At 38.7% G+C, this 25436-nt stretch overlaps 1 protein-coding gene across 1 annotated transcript in view; it reads right to left on the bottom strand.

The window, feature by feature from the left end:
• Positions 1 to 17807: 17807 nt before the first annotated feature.
• The window catches only part of Wnt4 (Wnt oncogene analog 4), a 143995-nt gene continuing 136366 nt past the window's right edge, over positions 17808 to 25436 (bottom strand). Inside the window, exons 2-4 of the mRNA XM_073966412.1 lie at positions 19233 to 19737; positions 18942 to 19172; positions 17808 to 18875 (exon numbers count right to left, since the gene is read on the bottom strand). Of these exons, the coding sequence (XP_073822513.1) occupies positions 18636 to 18875; positions 18942 to 19172; positions 19233 to 19737 (976 nt within the window). The 3' untranslated portion in view covers positions 17808 to 18635. The remainder of the gene's footprint in view (positions 18876 to 18941; positions 19173 to 19232; positions 19738 to 25436) is intronic.

Raw genomic sequence — 25436 nt, 5'->3', positions numbered from 1 at the left:
CTCTCCTTGTTCGCTCTCCTCTTTATTGTGCAAATGTCTTCTTTCTCCGGTTCTTTCTTTGTAATCTTTCTCTTTATTTTGTCCATACCCTTCCTTTCTTTCTTTAATCTTGGGAGCTTCATCATATCCTTGTGTCTCATCCTTGGTCTCCATATTTCCATTCTTTTGTCCTTTTGGTCCTCTATATCCCTCCACTGGTTCTACAGATTCATGAGGTTTTGTCTTTTGTTCTTCGCTTAATTTATACATGCCATTTTCTTCTGTTTCTTTTTCGTAACCCTCTTTTTTAGGTTTTTCATATCCTACATTTCCCGTTTTGCTCTCTTCATTATTTTCACCTTGTCTTCTTTCCCCGGTTCTTTCTTTGTAACCTTTCTCTTTCGCTTTTTCATACCATTCCTTTCTTTCTTTATTCTTGGGGGCTTCATCATATCCTTGCTTCTCATCTTTAGTTTCCACATATACTTTCGTTTGTCCACTTGAGTCTCCATACCCTTTCTCTTGACTTTCTCGGCTCTTTCCTCCATACTCTTCCGTTTCTTCTTCGAAACCCTCTTTTTTAGTTGCTCCATATCCTTCATTACCTGTTTTGCTTTCCCCTTTATTGTTCCATTGTCCTTTTCCTTCCGTTCTTTCTTTGAAGTCTTTTTCTTTCCTTTTGCCATATCCTTCCTTTCTTTCTTTGGTCTTGGGGACTTCACCATATTCTTCTGTTTCATCTTTAGTTTCCCCATATTCCTTCTTTTGTTCTGTTGATCCTCCATGCGCTTTATCTTGACCTTCCAATTCAAGATGAGAAGTTTGTCCTTCTTTTCCTTCTTCATAACCATCTTCTTTAATTGTTCCATATCCTTCCTTTCTTTTTCCGCTTTCTTCGTTATTCTTCCATGGACCCTTTTCTTCCTGGCGCTCTTCATTACCTTTCTGTTTGTTTGTACTTTCTTGGGCCTTATCATAGCCTGCCAATACCTTGGTTATCTCCTCTCCAAAACAAGCTGCACATTTGACAAATTTTTCTGCCGAAGTTTCATTACTTCCAGCTTTATCGATCCCCTTTTCAGTTTGACAATTGTTGACATTCAAGTTAACAACAACAAGTTGTTGTGTGGAATTTGTCTTTGCAGAACCAAGATCTGTACATAACTTATTTAAATTCTTATCCCCAGTTCTGCTCGTTTCTTCTTTTGATTTTGGAGAATCCTTGTTTGCCTTAGTTTTTGTTTTTCTCGCTTTGCTTCTGGAACGTGACTTATTTTTGGTAGCCGTTGGTCCTTCGTTGCAATTATCACTATGGGGAATTCTTCGGTAAGAATTGTGGCCACCTATTCCAATTCCTGGACGATACATTGAGGGAACTAATGGGAAATGAGAAAATCCCGGAAAAGTTTGGGGATTCCTATAACCAATTTGTGCCGCTCTCATGGCATGCGGCAATTCGAACATATCATAAGCTGGAGCTAAAGGTTCCGGTTTTAGAATGTGATCAGCATATTTAGCCCGCTGCTCAATTAGATAATGTAAATAGTCATGATATGGTTGACGCTTAGATCTCGTCTCATCAGGTTTCAAATTATCTGCTTGTAAATTTCTGTAAATTAATAAAAAAAATTCTTGTCATTGTTGTTGTTTTTCCAGAAAGGTGTTAAAATCTTTTACCCTTGATTTGGAGTTTTAGGTTCATCAGCCATTAGAGTAGCCCTTGACTGGTGTAAAACACTTAACACAATTAACCATTCGAAAACCAACATGTTTTTGTTTTCTTCCCGTCTTACTTCTTTCAAACCAAACCTGAAATTATTCTAAACAATGTCGAATAATGAGCGGCAATGACATTCTTTAAATACCCAAAATTGAGTTTGGGTTTTATTCAAGAAAATTTCCAATCATAACCATAACTCATAATTCTGCAACTACAGTCAGCTCATATAACAAGCTATTGCTTGTCACCCAAAAGCTGTGAAATAAACCCCCCATGTCTTCTAATTACAGAATATGTATTTGTTTTCATAGTAAATCATTAAAAATTTACAATTCGAATGCATTTCGAAGTGTATGAATGGAGAACGGCAGGTGAGGGCTATGCCATTGATAATGAACGTGACTTCGAAAACTAAAAACTCGGAGCTCAAATTAAAAGTCATGTTCTTGTGTGTTTTCGGCGGAGGTGTTTATTTACATTTCACACAATGAAATATAAATTCTACCCCCATCCCTCCTCTTTTTCTCTTTCCCAACACATCTCTGATGTCATCCAGAACTTAACCACTTGAGAAGGCATAATCAGTGTCAGTGTTTGCCTTTCCATCAACACATAAAAACCACCGAGACACTCAAAAGTCTGGATGCACTTAAATGTGAATTGCATTATATTCCAAGCAACCTACCGACCATACCTTTAGTACGAACATGAGCAACCATCCAATAGATAGGCAAGTCGATAAAATGCACATTCAAAATGTATGTCAAGAAGTTAAATACAGTGTAGACGATGGCAACAGTAGTCGTCTACACTTACACACAACAAGCTTCCACATTCTGATAACAAAAAGACAAGACGTAGCTGCTACTCATTTGTTGCACATGCTGACGATGATGTTGATTATGTCGGGGGGTCCCATTAAGGTGTGTCTTTGAGAAAGGATTAAATGATGCCGCCTCAATCAAAGGTCATGTAAATATTTAAAGCACTTGAGATTGTCCTTCAATGGGGAGGTAGGTTGTTCTCGAGGTCTATCTTTAGCACAATGTTTATGTTCGAGAGATTTAATATCCTTGCGTCATTCGTTCGCTGTAAACAAGGAAATCATTTCGAAAAAAAGTAAAAGACGTAAATAAGCATAACATGTGGGCTTTTGCTAGGATAAAGGAATTTAAGTTCTTTTAGCAACAGCCGAGCGAAAAATAGACCGTTTTAAAAAAAGGAATTAAAAGTCTAAGGAGTTTACGAAGATATAAGGGGAGCTTACATATCAGTGAATACCGCCTGGAAACTGATTCAGGGGAAAATTACAACTCAAAACTCCCCGTGGTGTCACCTGGGGAACTGCCTTAAACACCCGTAAAAGGTAGTGAGCTAACATGTGCCGCGCGTTCACCCATAAGAACGTTAAAAACTTCGGTTTTGGCGACGGGTTAGTAACCCTCCCCTAGAAAAAAAACAGCCTACTATGAAAAAACGAAAGAACAGAAAAACAAATCCCTTAAAAGCTGACGACCCCCGCAAACGTTTTAAGGACCATGATATGCGAATCTGCACCTGGAATGTTCGCACTCTTTATAGAGAAAGTGCAGTTTACGCATTGGCAGATGTACTTGAAAAGTACAAGGCCGACATTACTGCCATATAGGAAATACGATGGAACGGGAAAGGCGTCACAACAACACCTAAAGGTGACGCACTGTATTATAGCTGACATAATACAAAGCATGAGTTTGGTTGCGGATTTGTAGTTGGTCGGAGGTTAAAACAGCTTCACCCCAGTGAATGAAAGACTCGCTGCAATTCGGTTAAAAGCAAAATTCCTCAATTTCAGCTTTATTTGCGCTCATGCTCCCACTGACAAGGACGAACAGACCAAAGATATATTTTACGAGCGCTTTTAAGAAACTTATGACCGTTGCCCTGCCCATGGCATTAAAATTATACTAGGCGTTTTTAATGCCAAAATTGGAAAGGAAAGTATCTTTGGCCCAACAGTCGGGAAATTCAGTCTCCACAGTAAAACATCTGACAATGGTATGAGGCTAATAGACTTTGAGAAACATGGTATATAGCAGTACCAGATTTAAGCATGTCGATATTCATAAGGGCACCTGGCTGTCGCCAGATCAAATAACAAGAAATCATGGAAGACATGCATCAAGCGGACCACTACCTTATTGCAGCAAAGGTACGTACCAGATAAAACGTAGCAAACAAAGTGCGAACAGACACAACACGGAAGTTGGACATCGGTAAGCTGCAATCACAACAGATAGCCACAGCATATTCCACTCAACTGGCCCAACCGCTTAATCAAAGCACTCCTCCTCCCGATAACATATCGGGACAATGGCAAAACATTGCCCACTCCATGCAAATAGCCGCAAAATCAGTACTTGGATACTAGAGACCTCCACCAAGGAATCCATGGTATGACCAGGAGTGTCGTGCTGCTACTTTACAATCAGAAGCAGCGCGTAGCGCACGAGAGAGGTATCGGAAGAAAAGGAGAGAGGAGAAACGTCTTTTGCGCAGGAAAAAGAGGGAGATGTGAACAAATCGAGATGTTCAGGAGGCAGAATGAAGTCCGAAAATTCTACCAAAGAGTGAAACATCAAACTGATGGCTTTGGAACTGGCACATCCTCCTGTAGGGACCAGCAAGGTAATCTGGTAAATGATACAGATAGTGTGCTAAGGATATGGAAACAAAATTTTTCCAAACTGTAGCGAAGTCTACGAAGATACCACAGATCCAATCCCAGAATATGGTATTGCATGTATACCACCCGGCCAAGATGAGGTAAAGACAGCAATAAACCGAGCTGTTTAAAACCGGAGGCGACACGCTGATATGGTGTATGCATCAGCTAGTTAGCTCCATCTGGCAGGAAGAACGCGTACCCGACGATTGGAACCTGAGCATCATGTGTCCCGTCCATAAGAAAGGAGATAAGACTTTATGCTCCAACTATAGGGGCATAAGTCTTCTCCCTATCGCCTACAAGATAGTGTCAGGGATATTGTGCGAACGACTAAAGCCCATGGTCAACGAAATAATTGGACCATACCAATGCGGCTTTAGACCACAGCCGACCAAGAAGAGGGCACACAAAATTCTCAATATTTGCAACTTTTGACAGTGTGTTAGTAACGTTGCCGAAAAACTTCGTAACTTTAAAAATATCAAAGCACGACATTGCTTTAGACCTGGCAAGTCCAACATTGGCCATATATTTACCCTGCGGCAAATCCTGGAGAAGACCCAAGAGATGCAGATCGACACCTACCACCTTTTTGTCGATTATAAAGCAGCCTTCGACAGCCCGCTACGTTCAAAGGTATTCCAAGCAATGTCTGAATTTGGTATCTCCGCAAAGCTCATTCGGCTTTGTGAAATGACTCTAACTGACACAAGATCTTCAGTTAAAATAGGAAAGAAGCTCTCCGAAGAGTTTTGTACCAAAAGAGGTTTCAGGCAAGGATACAGCCTTTCGTGTGATCTTTTCAACATCCTGCTAGAAAAGGTTATACGAGAGGCCAACGTCAAAAGAAGTGGCACAATCTATGCATTTTTTGGAATACCGCGCCTTGATATATCTTCATCAACTTGCGCCATCTATTCTTTGGCCTGCCAATTGCGCGTGCACCGCCATGACGATCTTGTAGGCAATAGGGAGTAGACTTATGCCCCTATAGTTAGAGCAGACAGTCTTATCTCCTTTCTTGTGGACGGGGCACAGGATACTCAGGTTCCAATCGTCGGGTACTCGTTCTTCCTGCCGGATGGTTCTAACCAGCGGATTAATACACCTTAACAGCGTGTCGCCTCCGGTTTTGAACAGGTAAGCCATCGGCTCCTCCTGCTTTATTATTCTTCAGCTGATTTATTGCTGCCTTTACCTCATCTTGGCTGGGCGGTATACATTCAATACCATCTTCTGGGATTGAGTCTGGGGTATCTTCGTCGTCTTCGCTGCTATTGGGTACCAACCGTTTGGAAAAAGTTCTCTCCATATCCTGAGCACACTATCTGCATCAGTTACCAAATTACCTTGCTGGTCTCTACAGAAGGAAAAGCCTGTTCCAAAGCCATCAGTTTGATTCTCGATACTTTGGTAGAATTTTCGGACTTCGTTCTGTCTCCTGTACATCTCGATTTTTCACACTCCCGCTTTTCCATCTCCCTCTTTTTCTTGCGGAAAAGACCTTTCTCCTCTTTCCTTGTTTCCCGATATCTCTCTCGTGCGCTACGCTTTGCTACGGATTGTAAAGTAGCCCTATATGCCGCATTTTTCTCTTCGGTAGCAGCACGACCCTCCTGATCATACCCTGGATTCTTTGGTGGAGGTCTCTGGTTTCCAAGTATGGATTTTGCGGCTGTATGCATGGAGTGGGCAATGCTTTGCCATTGCCCTGATATGTTATCGGGATGAGGAGTGCTTTGATTAAGCAATTGGGCTAGTTGAGTGGAATATGCTGTGGCTATCTGTTGTGATTGCAGCTTACCGATGTCTAACTTTCGTGTTGTGTCTGTTCGTGCTTTGTTTGCTACGTTTAACCGGTTTTGTACCTTTGCTGCAACAAGGTAGTGGTCCGAGTCTATGTTTGCTCCTCAGAACGAACGCACATCCAACACGCTCGATGAATGTCTTCCCTCTATCACAACGTGATCAACTTGATTTCTAGTTTTCTGATCTGGAGACAGCCAGGTGACCTTTTGGATGTCGAGATGTTGAAATCTGGTGCTGCTAACTACCATGTTTTTTGCCGCTGCGAAGCCGCTATCAGCCTCATACCATTGTCAGATGTTACACTGTGGAGACTGAATTTTCCGGCCGTTGGGCCAAAGATATTTTCCTTTCCAATTTTGGCATTAAAATCGCCTAGAATAATTTTAATTTCATGGGCAGGACAACGGTCATATGTTTCTTCTAAGCGCTCATAAAATATATCTTTGGTCAGTTCGTCCTTGTCTTTAGTGGGATCATGAGCGCAAATAAAGCTGATGTTGAAGAATTTTGCTTTTAATCGAATTGCAGCGAGTCTTTCATTCACTGGGTTGAAGCTGGAGACCAGGTGTTTTAACCTCCGACCAACTACAAATCCGCAACCAAACTCATGCCTTGTGTCATGGCAGCTATAATACAGTGCGTCACCTTTAGGTGTTGTTGTGACGCCTTTCCTGTTCCATCGTATTTCCTGTATGACAGTAATGTCGGCCTTGTACTTTTCAAGTACGTCTGCCAATGCCTAAACTGCACCTTCTCTATAAAGAGTGCTAACATTCCGGGTGCAGATTCGCAGATCATGGTCCTTAAAACGTTTACGGGGTCATCAACTTTTGAGGGATTTGTTTTTTCTTTTCCATTCCCATCCCTGTTTTTTGTATGTCAATAATAGGTACGTGTACCAAAATTGATGCACCTACAAGAACTCCTTCTATTTTTGGCCACAGTTAAAATGAACTCGCGACATAATGCGACGTAAACATGCTGTCGAATGTTATTTCTAGAATCTTGGGGTAGTTGGTGGTCGAAATTCTGCTACCATCGGCCATGACATTCAAATCAGTGCTCACCCCAGCAGTCCATATGGTGCATATTCCTAGCGTGGAGCTCAACCTTTTAACAAATGACATCAGAGAAGGTAACTGACGTCAAGATCGTGCAATCATAGGCATACGTTCCGATTTCAATGCCGTCTAAAGGGGGTGGAATACAGGAGAGGTAGATGTTAAACAGTTCCGGAGATATCAGTCCACCTTGGGAAACTCGCTGTTTCACTCTAAGGGGTTTGGACTTTTTGTTCAACATATAATTGATTATCCAACGTTTCAAACTTGACCGTAGGGTAGTCTGCTACATGTCCTCAAACAGCATGGAACGCCTGACAGTGTCAAAGGATTCTCACAAGTTTAGCGCCACCATCACTGTTCTATCACACGACTAGTTCTGGTTGAGTCCTCGACTAATATGTATGGAGATACCGTGCAGGGCTGTTGTAGTGCTGGAGAGCTATGACACTGATGCTGGGGAGGATTAAAACCTCAAGGGTTTTTGCTACGGGCGACAAAAATGGAATAGGTTTGTACGTTTCACCTTTGCTGGCATGTTCGCCTGGCTTCAGTAGCGGCACCACCCTGCCCCTTTATTATTTTTCGGGAACGATGTGGGTGGCTAGCGACAGGTTGAGCATTTTAATGAGATACTCCACTTCCGTCTCATCCAGCTGTTTCTGCATTACCATGGAGATTCCTGTAGGGCCCAATGCTTTGGATGATTTAGCGTTCCTGGTGACATTCGCAACATCATGCATTGTAAATTGTGGTTGTCAACCTCGGCTGGAAGAGATTCAATGCGAAGTCGTACTCTTCCCTTCACCCAATCAGCGTAACGTCGCCAAATCTAACTGAAGTCCTATTTTCCTTCTTTCCAGGGTTCGAGAGTTACTTAACCGTTGCCCACAATTCACTTATTTCGGCTCCAACGTTGCAACACTTCAGATGATTTAATCACTTGTTCCGCTTATGATCACCGACCAAGATGTTAACTTCCAGTGTCAGCTCCCAGACTCTGGGACCACTGGGGTTGACACGACAAAACTCATCACACTCATTTGCTAGTGCCGTCGGAACGTCCTTTCGCTTATCCGGACATCAGAAGGATTATCTGCCCAATCCTCGGAAGCGGTGATTAGTGAACTCTCTGAATCTAGGCCAGTTAGCGTTCGGAGGTGATTAAATCGGGCGGTCTACTGATGGAGACAGTAATGGAGAGATGATGTGTTCCAAGAGAACACAGGTTGACGTCATTTGTCAGACCAGGTGACACGATGGCTATGTCTGGCGAATTGTGAAAATCTCCACTAATTGTGGTAGGGGCGTCCTCATTGACTGTGTAAAACGTAGGGTTAGCAATGTTCTTAACCTGATCTATACCCCTCCGGTCGTTTCCGAGAATCGAATGCCATAATTCATTCATTAAAGACCTTCCAAAAGCCGAATAATCGGCGGGATGTATACGCCCGGCAGTTCCACACCTGACTGCTACCCCCAAACATTCAATGTCCGGGTCATTAGATCCAGCCTCTGGCGAGATAGGTCTGTATTGAACAAACTGGTGTAAAAGGAAAGTTAAACCCCCACATCCATTTCTGGTGCGATCCTTCCACAGTACATTGTAATCATCACAACGCTGTAAGCTGCAGTTGTTGTTGAGCGTGATTTCTTGCACCGCCGCGACCATGAAATCCACTGCTTCCTCGATCTTACCTCGAAGTCCATTGCAATTAATTTACAAAAAAAGAAGCATTTTTAGAGATTGGGACAACAACGGCTGGTGTTAAGTGCTGCGCGTGCTTCCGCTGTTAGCGGGATTGCGGCGGAGTTGCGGATGACGACGACGACTGACTGGAGGCTGTGTTCTCGCAGCAATATGGACGATTCCAGAATAACCCTAGAGATGCACCCACTTCCAACATATATTGCATCTCCCTGAAGTTTAAATAGGTCCTGGGTTTTCCTCCGTCCCGGCAGGGACCAAAAGAATCCGGAGCAGACATTCCGGGATATGCAGCTCCCAACACAGAAGAACGATACAAATACAAGTATGTGTACACTGAGGTGGCAGCCACAGGCCGGAACACGGGTGTTGTGTGATTCCGGGTCTATCCAGTAACGAAGAGTCCGCCCCTTTGGGATTGATCATTGTTAGGGTAGTGTTGAGGTGTTCATGGACTCCGTACAATAGTCTCAATGACTTGCAATGAACAATTCTCATTTATTTTGTGTATTTTAGTTTTGGACTAAGCTTGCAAGTCTGTTTTCCTCTTAATAAGGAGACTCTTTCTGATCTAACCTCTAATTTACAAGGTCTATGGGAAATTCCACAGAAGCTTTGGTATTAAGACAGAGAAAACTTCTTTTCATGTATTTTGAATGGAATTTATTTTCGTAGTCGACTCTCGAGTTGGAGTCGTGAACAAAATCGGGCTGGAGTCGGAGTCTAACCAGAAATAGCTGGACTCCGAATCCTTGCTAAAAAATACAACATATGCTTATTATATTTCGTCCCGCAAAGTGTTTCATTTTATCGGAAAATTTTTTCTCAACTTCCTATTAAAGCGCAATTCCACATAAAGTGTGCTTTCACTTATTCGATGTCAGTAAAAGAGAGTGTCCACTGTACCTCAATACACCTTTAATGTATTTACAAAGCTAAAATATACTTTCACATTATTAGTTAAATTGTGTCCCTGCCATGGCTCGTGTTAATTTGTTTCTATTAACGCTTTTCATTGACATTATTAATAATTTCTGAGAAATGCATTTTGTGCATTATTTGATTATTGTTTGAAATCAGGTTGTGCGAAACTTTTATTAGTCTAAAAATATCACAAATATTAAAAGTTTCGAAAATCTAGTTAGTTATTGCTAATTTGTATCAAATAATAGTAACGGTTATAATTAATTCAATTTCTAAAAATAGCTTCAAAAGTTGCTAAAATTATTATCGTGATCCATTGTCTGGAGGTTTTTTTTCGCATAACGAAACATAAACTTCCAAAAGTTTGCAAAAAAAATTGGAGAATATCCACAAACAAGAAATAAGGAAACTGATGAGAGCCTGTGGCGAGGATGTAAACTAGTCTTCCCTGCCTTAACCCTAGGCGAACAATGCCAAACTTTCTCCACTAATACATTAGTGATTTTAAAAGACTAAATTAGTCTGGCTTAATCCCATTAATGTTTTTTTTTTCTTTCAAAATAGTCTGGCTTAATCCCATTAAGCCAGACTATTTTGAAAAAAAAAAACAAAAATTTAAATTTTTATTTAATTTGATGTTTTTCCCTTCAAGTTGACAGTTTTATATTAAATCATTTCAATTGATGGATGATTGACGTGATTGTGGACTGTGTTTTTGTATTTTTGTTGGGGGGCTTATCGGTTATTTGTTTCTTTTTTTTTGGTTCGATTTAATAGTCTCTACAATTTTCCAGTTTGCACCAGGTGTATCTGACCCCAATCAGTTGATGTTTGCTATTGTGCTAAGTGTTTTTGCTGCTTTTGTTGTTGCTGTTTTTGTTTATCGCCTCTTTGAGTTCACCAATCGAATTAAAGAAATCGCCAGAAATGAAAACAGAAAATCGAAATATAAACAAACTTTTGTAAGATGAGAAGGAACGAATCAGTACCTAGGAATTTCAGATAACCTTAAACCAAATACCAACGACCAAGTGCCGTAAGACAAATAGATAAGTGGAAGTGGAGTAGGGCCCACATAGTTGACCAAGTTTTATTATCTAAAGAAAAGATAATAAATTTGTTGGGGTTTTATTATAATTATTTCATTGCGAAAAAGTATTTATTAAATAAAATTATTATTAAATAATCAAATGGCTACAGGTAGGTATATCACTTCTTTGGTGACTCGTCAATCGAAATTTTGCTGGCTCATCCATAGCTATGGTAATTTGTACGGTAATAGAATTTTCCAGTAAACTATAATATTAACTGCCGTGCAGAAACGAAAAATACACGCAATGAATAGCCACAATAAAACTAGCTGTTGGTTTGTGGTTAGGCTGAAACCTCCTACCCCCAAATTCGCCGATATAATAAACGACTTAGGCATTCTTTTGCACGAACCTCCCATAACGGACATGGAGTGACTTCTGTCATACCGATGAGTGCAGATCGATTCTATATTTAACTAAATTATATGGGACCAAGAATGGACTATGTTTGTGGACTACTCCGTTTTCCGAAGAAAATAATTCACGCACTGAATAGTCACCATAAAACCAGCAATATTAATTTGTCGTTAGGCTGAAACATGCCACCAAATTCATTCTGGTCAATAAAAAAACATTCCATAAGGGACATGAGGAGACATTTGTCACACCAAATAGTGCAGATTGATTCTATATTTAACTCCATGATATGGGACCTCCTTTTTATAGTCGTGTGGACTATGTATGTTGGTTACACCGGAACATGGTCCTATGTACAAGGTGGTGCAAAATAATCCTCCTATCAGAAAATGCTATAATTTTTGCGATTGGTTCCTAATGTCAGTTCTGTTTTGACATTTGTGTAGTAAACACATGCGAAATACACGTTAAAAAACAATGTTACGATACACTGCTCCAGAACGCGGAATATTGGTGACTATTTACTTGACCAATAATCGTTCGGTGACTTTGGCACAACGTGAATTTCGTCGCAGACGTTTAGCCGCTCGGATTGAAGAGACTGGCACAACACGAGATGCTGCCAGGCATGGCAGATCCCGGAATATCCGTTCTGCAGAGAATATTGCTGCTGTAGCCGAAGATGTCATGGAAGCGCCGTCGATATGGACCAGACGACGTGCCATGCAAATGGGTATCAGTTGACGGTCTTTAGAGCGAATTTTGGTACAAGATTTGATCCAGCCATCCTTAATCACCACCAAGAGGAAGATGGTTTTTCATAAAAAATAATCATGTGTGATAAGGCGCTCCAGACTTCTTTTTGTGGGGCTTTTTGAAGTCGCGGGTTTATTTTTTCCATCACTTTGGCCAAAACTTCCGGCAATAGACTCTTTCAGCTCTTAAAGACAATATCCGCCAAGAATGTGAGGACCTATTGCCGGAAGTTTTGGCCAAAGTGATGGCTCAAATGACAATAAACTGTGGCGGCGGCCATTTATCTGATATCATATTCTCGACTTGATGTAAAAAAATTAAAAGACCACATATAAATAATTCCACAAGAAGAATCAAAGTTTTTCATTTTTTTAAATTACAGCCAAAAACATCGGAAGATTACTTTTGCGCCACCTTGTATATTCAATTTTTGGTAAGGTGGTTTAATGTACAAAATACATACAGCTAAATACCCTCAGCTAATATCAATTAAATGCTTCTTTTATTACAACCGACAGCAGAATGCTCTTAAGAAGATCAAATGCACCCAAGTGCCGAAGAGAAGAAAACTGCTAAACCATCGAAGAAGAAACAGAGTTTCCCCACTTTCAAATGTGCCGATTAAACCTTGTCAAAACCTAGGTGGAGGAGACTGTCCCAAGTATTCCTTGGCTAAGGGTGGCAAAGTGAGCTCGAACGTGAAGAGTTTGAGCCTGACCACTAAATCTTCTGGAAAGATTAGGGACTCCGAAAGAAAAAAAAGGCATCACCATCAACTAACCCAAATGTAGCCAAAAGGCAATACAGGGAATAACTGTGCTATGTGTTGATTGACACTAGTAGAAGGTCCGGCAGACTGCTCAAAGATCATCACTGAGAAATTGAAGTAAACAGTCAATGTCAATTTGTGGAAACACTTCTTTCAAGGCGGTTAAGGGAGACTTCCACTTGGGCCCACATTTGAACTCCATTGGTAGTCAGCAGTGCAGCAACGTCGAGGAAGAACGAACTCCATCAAATAATCTAAGCTGCGGTATACGTCAAGGGGTATTACTGCAAACTCAAGACGGAGCGCATGGGAGGACAAAAAGGAAGGCATTCCCCTTGTGGTGAGACTTGACTTGTTCTTCTTCTTTTCAATCAGATAAAATTAACTTGCATTATACATTTTACGCGGTTACAGTGCTAGAATAACAAGTAAAAGTGTCAGTCGGATATATACCCTCAGTCAATTTGAAGTGAAACTTTCGCCTACGGACAGATCGAATGTATATAAGGTCCCTTTTGGGACATTTGAACTTGCCGACAAAAATGTGGATTAGGAATTAACTGCACTAAAACACAAATGTTGAACTTTTGTGGGGGAGGTACCCTTAGGGAGGACCGATATGGGCGATTTTAGAAGTTAAACTAAATTTTGACAAAATATTAGGAGATTCAAAGTTTGGACCAAATTGGTTGGCCCATTCAAGTGAAATCGTCCTATCATTTTATTGACATTTTTTAAATATTGGGGAGAAGTACTGGCAGATATGGAACGGTATTGCCCCATGAAACTATGTTTGGATATAATATGACAAAGACCAAATTTTGGACCAAATCGGTTGAACAGTTCGAGAGTTATCGTGCTCTCCGACCGCCACATATGGTGACATAGGGATTTTTTAAACCTTTCGGGCTGTTTTCCTAAGAAATACAATTACAATTATAATCAACGATTTTTTATAAATTGAGTTTATACGTAATTTCTACTTGGAATTTAATGTAGAATACTGTTAATACTAATTATTGGGCTTGAAGTCTTTTGCATCATTATATGGATTAAACTAGCAAAGTGCCCGCTACTTCGTATGCGTTAAATATACAAAACAGATAAACAATATAGAATGGTGAACATGAAAACAATTTTGTGTACTAATACGTACCACTTTAGTTCGATTTTCGTCACGCCTACACATCAAGAGCAATCCACATTTTTTGAGATATTTTAATTGAGCGTCTCAGCGCAAATACGGCCTAACACAACAACCGCCATCCTCATTTCCAGCTCTATCTGTTCCCCCAAAACCAATTATAGAACTATTTAGTACTTTACATGTAAATACATAAATACGAACCTCCTCATATCATTTCAAAATTCCCTTTACACAATAACAAATTGTACCAAATCCTGTACCATTTAGAACTTTTCGTATATTTATGACACATATTTCTTAAATCTGACGTTATAAGCAAATGATAACAGTAATCTTAATTCCAAATCTCACGAATCCAGATCTATCCGTTCATCCAACACAAAATTGTACCCCTAAGTGTACCTAATTCCACATTTTAGGATTCGGGCGCTATAAGTTCACCCAAATCCTAATTGTACAAAATGTAGTACTTTTTGTAAACATAAGTATGCATTTCCAAAACTAACTCCAACAGTAATATTAACTCCAAATTTCAATATCCCAGCTCTAACCGTTCGCTCAAATGCAAATTGTACCAAATTTAGTACCATTTAGTACATTTCGTACACATAAGTACAAATTTTCAAAACTAAATTAATTCTACAATCCATCAGTCTCCTCAATTCAGGATTCAGGCGCTAAACGCTCACCTTAATACAAATTATACCAAATTTAGTACTTTTCGTACCCATAAGTACGAATGTCCAAAACTTCCTCAATCCTACACCCCAACAGTAATCTTAATTCCAAATTTCAGGATTCCAGCTCCACCCGTTCGCTTACATCCAAGTTGTACCAAATTTAGCACCGTTTAGTACTTTTCGTACATATAAGGACGATTTTCCAAAACTTCCTCAATCCTACACCCCAACAGTAATCTTAATTCCAAACTTCAAGATTCCAGCTCTAGAAGTTCGCTCAAATCCAAATTGTACCAAATTCAGTACTTTTCGTGCTCATAAGTACGAATCTCTTGGGTCTTCTCTAGGATTTGCCGCAGGGTAAATATCTGGTCAATGGTGGACTTGCCAGGTCTAAAGCCACATTGGTATGGTCCAATTATTTCGTTGACCATTGGCTTTAGTCGTTCGCACAATATCCCTGACACTATCTTATAGGCAATAGGGAGAAGACTTATGCCCCTATAGTTTGAGCATACAGCCTTATCTCCCTTCTTGTGGACGGGGCACAGGATACTCAGGTTCCAATCGTCGGGTACTCGTTCTTCCTGCCAGATGGTGCTAACTAGCTGATGAATACACCTTATCAGCGTGTCGCCTCCGGTTTTGAACAGCTCGGCTGGTAAGCCATCGGCCCCTGCTGCCTTATTATTCTTCAGCCGATTTATTGCTGTCTTTACCTCATCTTGGCTGGGCGGTATACATTCAATACCATCTTCTGGGATTGGGACTGTGGTATCTTCGTCGTCTTCGCTGCTATTGGATACCAACAGATTTGAAAAATGTTCTTTCCATATCCTGAGTACACTATCTGTATCAGTTACCAAATTACCTTGCTGGTCTCTACAGGAGGATGTGCCTGTACCAAAGCCATCAGTTTGATGCTTGACTCTTTGGTAGAATTTTCGGACTTCATTCTGGCTCCTGTACATCTCGATTTTTTCAGCCTCCCGCTTTTCCATCTCTCTCTTTTTCCTGCGGAAAAGACGTTTCTCCTATCTCCTTTTCTCCCTGTATCTCTCTCGTGCGCTACGCGTTGCTACGGATTGTAAAGTAGCCCTATATGCCGCATTTTTCTCTTCGGTGGCAGCACGACACTCCTGATCATACCATGGATTCCTTGGTGTAGGTCTCTGGTATCCAAGTATGGATTTTGCGGCTGTTTGCATGGAGTGGGCAATGCTTTGCTATTGCGCTGATATGTTATCGGGATGAGAAGTGCTTTGATTAAGCAATTGGGCTAGTTGTGTGGAATATGCTGTGGCTATCTGTTGTGATTGCAGCTTACCGCTGTCTAACTCTCGTGTTGTGTCTGTTCGTACTTTGTTTGCTACGTTTAAGCGGGTGCGTATCTTTGCTGCAACAAGGTAGTGGTCCGAATCTATGTTTGCGCCTCGGAACGATCGTACATCCAATACGCTTGATGAATGTCTTCCATCTATCACAACATGATCAATTTAGTTTCTTGTTTTCTGATCTGGAGACAGCCAGGTGCCCTTATGAATATCGAGATGATTAAATCTGGTACTGCTAACTACCATGTTTTTGCCGCTGCGAAGTCTATCAGGCTCATTCCATTGTCAGATGTTTCACTGTGGAGACTGAATTTCCCGACTGTTGGTCCAAAGATATTCTCCGTTCCAATTTTGGCATTAAAATCGCCTAGAATGATTTTAATGTCATGGGCAAGGCAACGGTCATATGTTTCTTCTAAGCGCTCGTAAAATATATATTTGGTCTGTTCGTCCTTTTCTTCAGTGGGAGCATGAGCGCAAATAAAGCTGATGTTGAAGAATTTAGCTTTTATTCGAATTGCAGCAAGTCTTTCATTCACTGGGGTGAAGCTGGATACCAGATGTTTTAGTCTCCGACTAACTACGAATCCACAACCAAACTCATGCTTTACGTCATGGCAGCTATAATACAGTGCGTCACCTTTAGGTGTTGTTGTGACGCCTTTCCCAATCCATCGTATTTCCTGTATGGCAGTAATATCGGTCTTGTACTTTTCAAGTACGTCTGCCAATACGAAGACTGCACCTTCTCTATAAAGAGTGCGAACATTCCAGGTGTAGATTCGCAGATCATGGTCCTTAAAACGTTTGCGGGGTTCGTCAACTTTAGAGGGGTTTGTTTTTCTTTTCTTTCGTTTTTTCATAGTAGACTGTTTTTTCTAGGGGAGGGTTACTAACCTGACGCCCAAACCCAAGTTTTTAACGTTCTTATGGGTGAACGCGCGGCACATGTTAGCTCACTACCTTTAACGGGTGTTAAATGCAGTTCCCCAGGTGACACCACGGGAAGGTCAGTGTCCACTTGAGATGAAAGAGGGACAAAGATAAATCCTGGGCTTTGCCATGTTAAAACCGGTCAGGACCGTTGCTTGGTATCTTCCATCCCCTACGTCACCCAACTCGAAAATCAACATCTTAAATTTCCGCCTTTTTGATGCTCATCTTAAAGTAGTAGAAGTAAGTAAGTAAGAAGTAATTCATAACAAATTTATTTTAGAGAAAGGTAACCCCTTAGTTACCAAAAGTAGAGTTTCATTTTCTAATTTAGGCCAACGGTAGCGACCACTGTCCAACGTGAGCTCTCACGAATCGATTCAAACCTGCGACTTTTTGACCGGACAAAACGTAGAATTGATGGGTCATCCGCCTTACAATCCTGACTTACCACCCGCACATCAAGAAAAAAGCCATGGTCAACAATTTTCGTCGCCAGAAGATGCTCAAAAGATGTTCGAAGCCCATGGTTTGGAGGTGTCCTAACCAGAGAGAAAAAAGTGCATTCACAATAGGTTTGAGCGCTTACATAAGTCTATAAGTCATGCTGAAGAATATTTTAGAAAACAATAAAACTATTTTCGACGATAACATTCGCGTTTTCATTATTGGTCCGAAAATTTTCTGGTATCTCTGGAATTAACAAATTATACCTATATTGTGATTCTGAACCAATAAGTGTCGATCCCTCTTCAAAATAATTTACAAAGAAAATTCTATTTATTTTTTATTGGATTTTTATTTGAAAATGTTTCTTTTTATTTTTTTGGTTTGTTGTTGTTGTTTTTCTTATAATATATTTTTTTATAAATTAAAAAGAGTTTAAAGTTACAATATGATTATTTTGTTTGTATTTTTTTCGTGTGATTTTTTTGCCATAGCTTTTGAGAATTTTTCGATTTTTTTCGTGTTTTTTATGTTGTTTTTTGTTTTGTTTTGTTTATTTTTACATACAATTAAATAATAAAAATATTTATTTTGTTAAATTTAATTTTAATACAAGAGTTATGCCATCATTAGGTGATGTGAGTCAGATGATGATGGTGGTTGGTGGCGGAGTGTGGGGAAAGTGATGGTGTAATGTGTCTAAACATTTGATGAGTTTTGATAATTTTTTTAATTTTTATTTCTTTTTTCTTTACTTTCGCTTTATTTCCAGTTCTTTTTTTGCTGTTTTATAATGCTATTCGATTTTTTTGCTGTTGGTTTTTGTTCGATTTCTTTTCGAGTTTTGTAGTTAATTGTGGTTTTTCTTTTTATTTTTCAGTTTTTTTGTTTGTTATATTCTGTCTATAAACTATTCGTTTAACATACACACACGCACATTTATAAATAGGAATGAAATAAAATACAATACAAAAAATTATAGAAATAGTTTAGAGAAGTCCTTTAAAGTCCTTTGTTTGCCTAAACGCTATGCTATTCGTACAAGTTATGAGAAAAGTTTTAAACAAAACAATAAAAATATGTAGAGAATTTCTACGGCTATAGATTCAGTTAAGTAGAAGTAGAAGAAGTCGTCATAGAAGTCATCAAGTACTTAGAAGAATGGAAGCTTACAAATACAAAATATGCTTTAAAAATACTAAAAATATGCAATCTATTTACAAAAGTATCGATCCTCGTAGCGTTGACAATAATCACAAATCAATTGGCAGCAGCGTCCATTGTTGAAACGGCAACGACATTTCTCCACCTGTTTGAAGACGCGCGTAACATAGCCGCGCCCACAGCAAAGATTCGCACAATTGTCTTGATTCAGACACTGGCGATCTTTGGTAACGGAACAATATGTGGGCGATGTCTCCAAATAATACAAAGTGGTGTATTGGGATTGTTGCTGGAAAGAAAAGAAGAAAATCCGTTAAATTTAAGGATCATTAGAGGGGTTAAAAGTATCACTCACTTTCTTTCTTCGTTGCTTTGGTTTTTTGACACGACTCGAGGTAGCCTCTCTTCTGATTGTGCGTGTGTTTGGTGCCTTTCTTATTGCCTGATTGTATTTCTGTCTCAGCAAAGTTGCTGTGGCATTAAAATCGGCCAACTTTTTCCAACAGGTTTTCATGGAGCATGAACCCGAAACACCATGGCATTTGCATTTGTCTTTCATCATTGTGGAGACAGCCTCAATACCGACCTACAAATAAATGAACATTATAAGCTAAATCCTGCGAAAACTTTTCCCATTTATTCTTACCTCTGAATCATGTCGTAATATCTCTGTGACTTCGTCACTTTCTCCACCACGCAAGTCCAAAAAGCTACGCGTTACCCGCTTGCCATGTTTTAAATTATCATTGCAACCACCCCATTCGAATGTCTGATCTGGCCTATTGTGTTTCCGGGGTCCACAGCTACATTTGGTCATACGTCCCTCAGAACAGGCACGCGCTATGGAATGTGTCATAGCGGCAGCTGTTAGCGCATGCACAAATGCCGTTTCTTTGTAAAGTTTTTTGAAAATATTCCGTTTGCCTCTGATTTCAATTGAACAATTCCAGCGATCGTAACGAAACTGATCTTCACAGTGGGTGGTGGCCAGGCGTCTCGCTTCACGTATGGTATCGGGTAAACCGAATTCTTTGCGACACTGATGATTTTGTCGTCGTGTGGCTGGCATATAACGGCAGGGTCCACCCACTTGTCCTTGTGATGTAAATACCGCCATAACTGTGTGTTCCGAAATGAAATGTTCCTGTTCGCTGTAAATGGAGAAAAATAGAAGAGAAATTGTTAATATTTTAGTTGAAAAAAATACAAGCTTTGTTTAATTAAACTTGGTGTTTTAAGAAACACTATTCTCATACAATAATAGCAATAAGCATCAACCTCTTCGTCCCCAAAACTGTGTATTCATTTTCTGCCACTTTAAAAACAAGAAAAGAGAAAAACTACGAAAACTACGTCTTTTAACCACCCATTATTATTCATTCACAATTTTTGAATCGCCCTATTTGCAGCTGGTTGTTGGCTCTGCTAACTCACCATGTGCCCAATGTTAAAACCACAACAGAGGTGGAATAACTAAATAAACATATTAGGGTAGCCATAACATCAAATTTTATCGTGGACATATCGGGAGGACTAGAATTGGTTTGTTTGGAAAATATATGGTAGGGTATATTAGATTCAGTCGGCTTGTAAAGCAGCCCACATATAAATATATTCCCCATTAATATTCCATGTCATTCTTATTCACTATTACATTTCGTCGAAGTTTGACAGTACACTAGGTTTATGACTTTTTGAAATTTTTTTTCAAAAATGATTTCCTGTAGTAAGAATGAATGAACTTTTGCCAAATAAATCCTAAAATAACATTCATTCCATTTTATTATAAAAACAGGTTCCCCATAAACCACTTTTAAAAACAATTTTTTTTTTTTTTGAAAAAACTCTCTGAAATGAAACATAAAAAATTCGAAAAATTATTTCCTGTTGCACGAATGAATGACATTTTGCCTATTAATGACAAAAATAACTTTCATTCCATTTAAATTTTAAAAAGGTCCCGCAGAAACCACTTTTAATTTTTATGATATATGAAATAAAGTTGCATATAATATAATGATATATATGTTACTAGCAAAGTGCCCGCTACTTCGTATGCGTTAAATATACAAAACAAATAAACAATATATAATATAGAATGGTGGAAACATTTTGTGTACTAATACGTACCACTTTTGTTCGATTTTCGTCACGCCTACACATCAAGAGCAATCCACATTTTTTTGAAATAGTTTAATTGAGGTTCTCAGCGCAAATACAGCCTAACCCAACAACCGCCATCCTCATTTCCAGCACTATCTGTTCCCCCAGAACCAATTATAGAACTATTTAGTAGTTTATATGTAAATAGATAAATACGAACCTCCTCCTATTATTTCAAAATTCCCTTTACATAATAACAAATTGTACCAAATCCTTATTTACAACTTTTCGTATATTTATGGCACATATTTCTTAAATCGGACGTTATAAGCAAATGGTAACAGTAATCTTAATTCCAAATCTCATGAATCCAGATCTATCCGTTCATCCAATACAAAATTGTACCATACATGGAACCATTTCGTACCCCTAAGTGTACCCAATTCCACAAATTAGGATTCGAGCGCTATAATTTCACCCAAATCCTAATTGTACAAAATGTATTACTTTTTGTAAGCATAAGTACGCATTTCCAAAACTAAGTACGCATTTCCAAAGCTAACCCCAAAACTAACTCCAAAATTCAAGATTCTAGCTCTAATCGTTCGCTCAAATCCAAGTTGTACCAAATATAGTACCGTTTAGTACTTTTCGTACATATAAGTACGAATTACCAAAACTTTCTCAATCCTACACCCCAACAGTAATCTTAATTCCAAACTTCAAGATTCCAGCTCTAGCCGTTCTCTCAAATCCAAATTGAACCAAATTTAGTACTTTTCGTACTCATAAGTACAAATTTCCAAAACTACTTCCATATCTCAATCCTACACTCCAACAGTAATATTAATTCCAAATTTCTTGATTCTAGCTCTACCCGTTCGCTCAAATCCAAGTTGTACCAAATTTAGTACCGTTTAATATTTTTCGTACATATAAGTACGAATTTCCAAAACTTCTTCAATCCTACACCCCAACAGTAATCTTAATTCCAAACGTCAAGATTCCAGCTCTAGCCTTTCGCTCTAATCCAAATTGTACCAAATTTAGTACTTTTCGTACTCATAAGTACGAATTTCAAAAACTACTTCCACATCTCAATCCTAAACTCCAACAGTAATCTTAATTCCAAATTTTTTGATTCCAACTCTATCCGTTCGCTCAAATCCAAATTGTACCAAATTTAGTACTATTTAGTACTTTTCCTACCCATAACTAAAAATTTCCAAAATTTTATCAATCCTACAATTCAACAGGTATTTTAATTCCAAACTTGAGGATGGCAGCTACATCAGATCACCGAAATCCAAATTGTACCAAATTTAGTACCATTTAGTACTTTTCGTACCCATAAGTACACATTTTCAAAACTACCTCAGTGCTATGTTCAAACAATAAGCTTAATTCCGAATTTCAGCATTCCAGATATATCCGATAACTCAAATCCAAATTTGGTACCATTTAGTACTATTCGTATCCATAGTACGAATTTCTAAAACTACCTCTATCAACACTCCAACATCAATTTTAATTCCGAATTTCACGATTCCAAATGTATCCTATCACTGAAATCCAAATTGTACCAAATTTAGTACTATTTAGTACTTTTCCTACCCATAACTACAAATTTCCAAAACATTATCAATCCTACACTCCAATAGTACTCCTTATTCCAAATCTCGGAATTTCAGCTATATATGTTCACCCAAATCCAAATTGTACCAAATTTGGTACTATTTAGTACTATTCGTACCCAAGAGTACGAATATCCACAACTACCTCAATCCTACACGCCAACAGTAATCTTAATTCCAAATTTCAGAATTACAGCTGCATCAGATTACCGTAATCCAAATTGTACCAAATTTAGTACCATTTAGTACTTTTTGTTCCCATAGGTCCGAATGTCTAAACCTACCTCTATCCAGCACTCCAAAAGCAATCTTAATTTCGAATTTCAGGATTCCAAATGTATCTGATCACCCAAATCCAAATTGTACCAAATTTGGTACCATTTAGTACTTTTCGTTGCCATAAGTACGAATTTCCAAAAGTATCCCAATCCCACACTCCAATAGTAATCTTAATTCCAAATTTCACTATTCCAGCTCTATCCGATCACTTAAATTCATATTGTACCAAATTTGGTACCATTTAGTACTTTTCGTACCCAAAAGTACGAATTTCCAAAATACCTCTATCCTACACCCCGACTGTAATCCTAATTCCAAATTTCAGGATTCCAGCTCCATCCGTTCCCCCAAATCCAAATTGTACCTTATTTGGTACTATTTAGTACCTTTCGTACCCATATGTACGAATTTCGAAAACTACCTCCATATCTCAAACCTACGCTCCAACAGTAATAGTAATTCCAAATTTCAGAATTCCAACTTTATCGGTTCGCCCAAATTCAAATTGTACCAAATTTAGTACCATTTAGTACTATTCGTACACATGAGTACACATTTTCAAAACCACCTCCTTATATCAACTCATCTTCTAAACCTTGATTTTCATTCCAAATTTCAAGATTTTAGATCTATCCGTTCACGTAATACCAAATAGTACTAAATTTAGTAACTTTTAGTACTTTTCGTACACTTATAGTTCGAATTTCCAAAAACCATTTGGTACACCTTTCTAACTCTCCATCAGTGAACCTCATTCCAAATTTCAGAATTCTAGCTCTACGCGTTTGCCTAATACAAAGGGTACCATATTTAGTACCTTTTAGTACTTTTAGTACAGTTCTAGTTCGAATTTCCAAAAATCCAGCCTTATCCGACACCTTCGGACCAAGAGTGACCCTCACCCAAAATTTCAAGATTCTAGCTTTAGCCGTTTAGTCTGGGCGTTGATTATCAGTCAGTCAGTCAGTCAGTGAGTCAGTGAATCAGTGAGTCAGTGAGTCATCATTACTGAACTCTTTTATAAGTATAGATAATACGATGATAAAATTAGTGAAAAACAAACGGTAATGTCATGACTTCAAAAAATGTTTTAAAAGTTCTGAAAAATAAAAACTTAAATCACTTTATACTTAAGATTTTATGTAATCTTAGGTAAAAACTTATCAAAATATCGTACAGGGATACGAGGTTGTAAAAAAGTCATAACCCTACTGTACACAGTTGTAGTATGAAACCAAAAATTGAAACCTTGAATTTTTATGTAGAATATTTTAAGGATCTGTGGATTTCTTCCAGGAAGTATAAACTTGCTTTATGGAATTTTTGGGGACATTATTTTACAATTTAGGACGTTCCGAATAATTGTGGACCTTCGCCAATAACTTTTATGGGGATATTTCCTGTCCATTGAGAAATGTCAAGTTATACTAAAATATGGACCAATACCAACAATATTTTTAGAGTATATTACCTGTCAACAGAGAATTCTAAAAACGGAATTGCAGCTAATTCGGTTTGAAATTTCTCTGATGAGGCCTTCACCGAAATATTTTCTATGCCAGTAGCTCTTGTTGCTGATGTTTCCTGTTCCTAGAGAAACCGAAATATCAATTTATATGGAATTTGTTTGGAAATTTGGGTCTTCTAATTTCCTTAGACGATATCTTCGATTAGTCGTGAAAGATTCTATGTTATACCTCTGTTCTTGAACAGACAAGGTTAGTCAACCCTTAATCCGAATATTAAATATAAATTTTTAAATTAAAAATTTAATAATTTGGATTTAAATGTAAACAAATAAAAATTCTAATTATCATCAAAACTATTAATAAAAAACAATGCCTCCCCTGAAGACTAGAACGAGGAGAACAAAGACATATTTTACGAGCGATTAGAAAAATACATATGATTGGTATCCTGGCTATGACATTAAAATTATTCAAGGCGATTTTATTACCAACAAGTAAAAAAGTATCAGTCGGCCTTGCCGTCAGACATATACCCTCAGCCTATGTAAATTGAAACTTTTATCTATGGATTGATTGGATGTATTTACGGTGTTTGGCCCTTTTTGGATATTTAAACTTGCCCACAAAAATTTGGATTAGGATTAAAGTTCAAAAGTGTTGCGGCGGTGGTACTTAAGCTAAAAACGCATCCAACGTTTGGGTACAATTTTGTGTCGTTTTGGCCGTTTTTACACTGTTCGGCATGATGCCGAAAAATTCAAATTCATTTGAAATATATGCCGCAAACATATCAACGCTGAACTTTGGTGTCGGCGTCGTCCTGTTGTTGTTTTTTTCTCAACGCCCAACACAAAACTTTATTCAAACGTTGGATGTGTTTTCAGCTTTAAAGGAATGGAGCGACGTAGTCCATTATGGAAGTGGATCATACTTTGGGAATCATATCTTTTCGATAGGTATCGAGTTCACTAGTCATTCCAGTGGGTATCGTATACTACATTTTGGACCAGTATGCCAGGAAGCATGGACTTCCATTTTATTGACATTTTTTTAAATATTGGGGGGAAGTACCGAAAGTTGTGGACCTGTATTTTCCATCTTCAAACTAAAACAATTCGAGGGTTATTGTGCTCTCCAGGCACTAAATATGGTGCCATAGGGGTTTTTTCATCTTTCGGTCTGTTTTCTCAAGAAGTATGAATGTCCTCTAAAAAAACTTGTAAGTCGGAATGAAGCATGTTGTTTCAACTGAAATCAATGTGATTCGAGAGCAGTTCTTAAAGTGAGCTTATCCGAAATTTAGTGTGGGAGGTACCCAGAGGAGTGAACAAATATAGTCCATAAGTTCGTTGCACAACATTTCCG

This window comes from Musca autumnalis, unplaced genomic scaffold, assembly GCF_047663935.1.
Source record: "Musca autumnalis isolate F117 unplaced genomic scaffold, ASM4766393v1 scaffold_2, whole genome shotgun sequence".
Classification (NCBI taxonomy): Eukaryota; Metazoa; Arthropoda; class Insecta; order Diptera; family Muscidae; genus Musca; species Musca autumnalis.
Note: the sequence above shows the minus strand (reverse complement) of the source record. Positions and strands in the feature narration are given on the sequence as shown.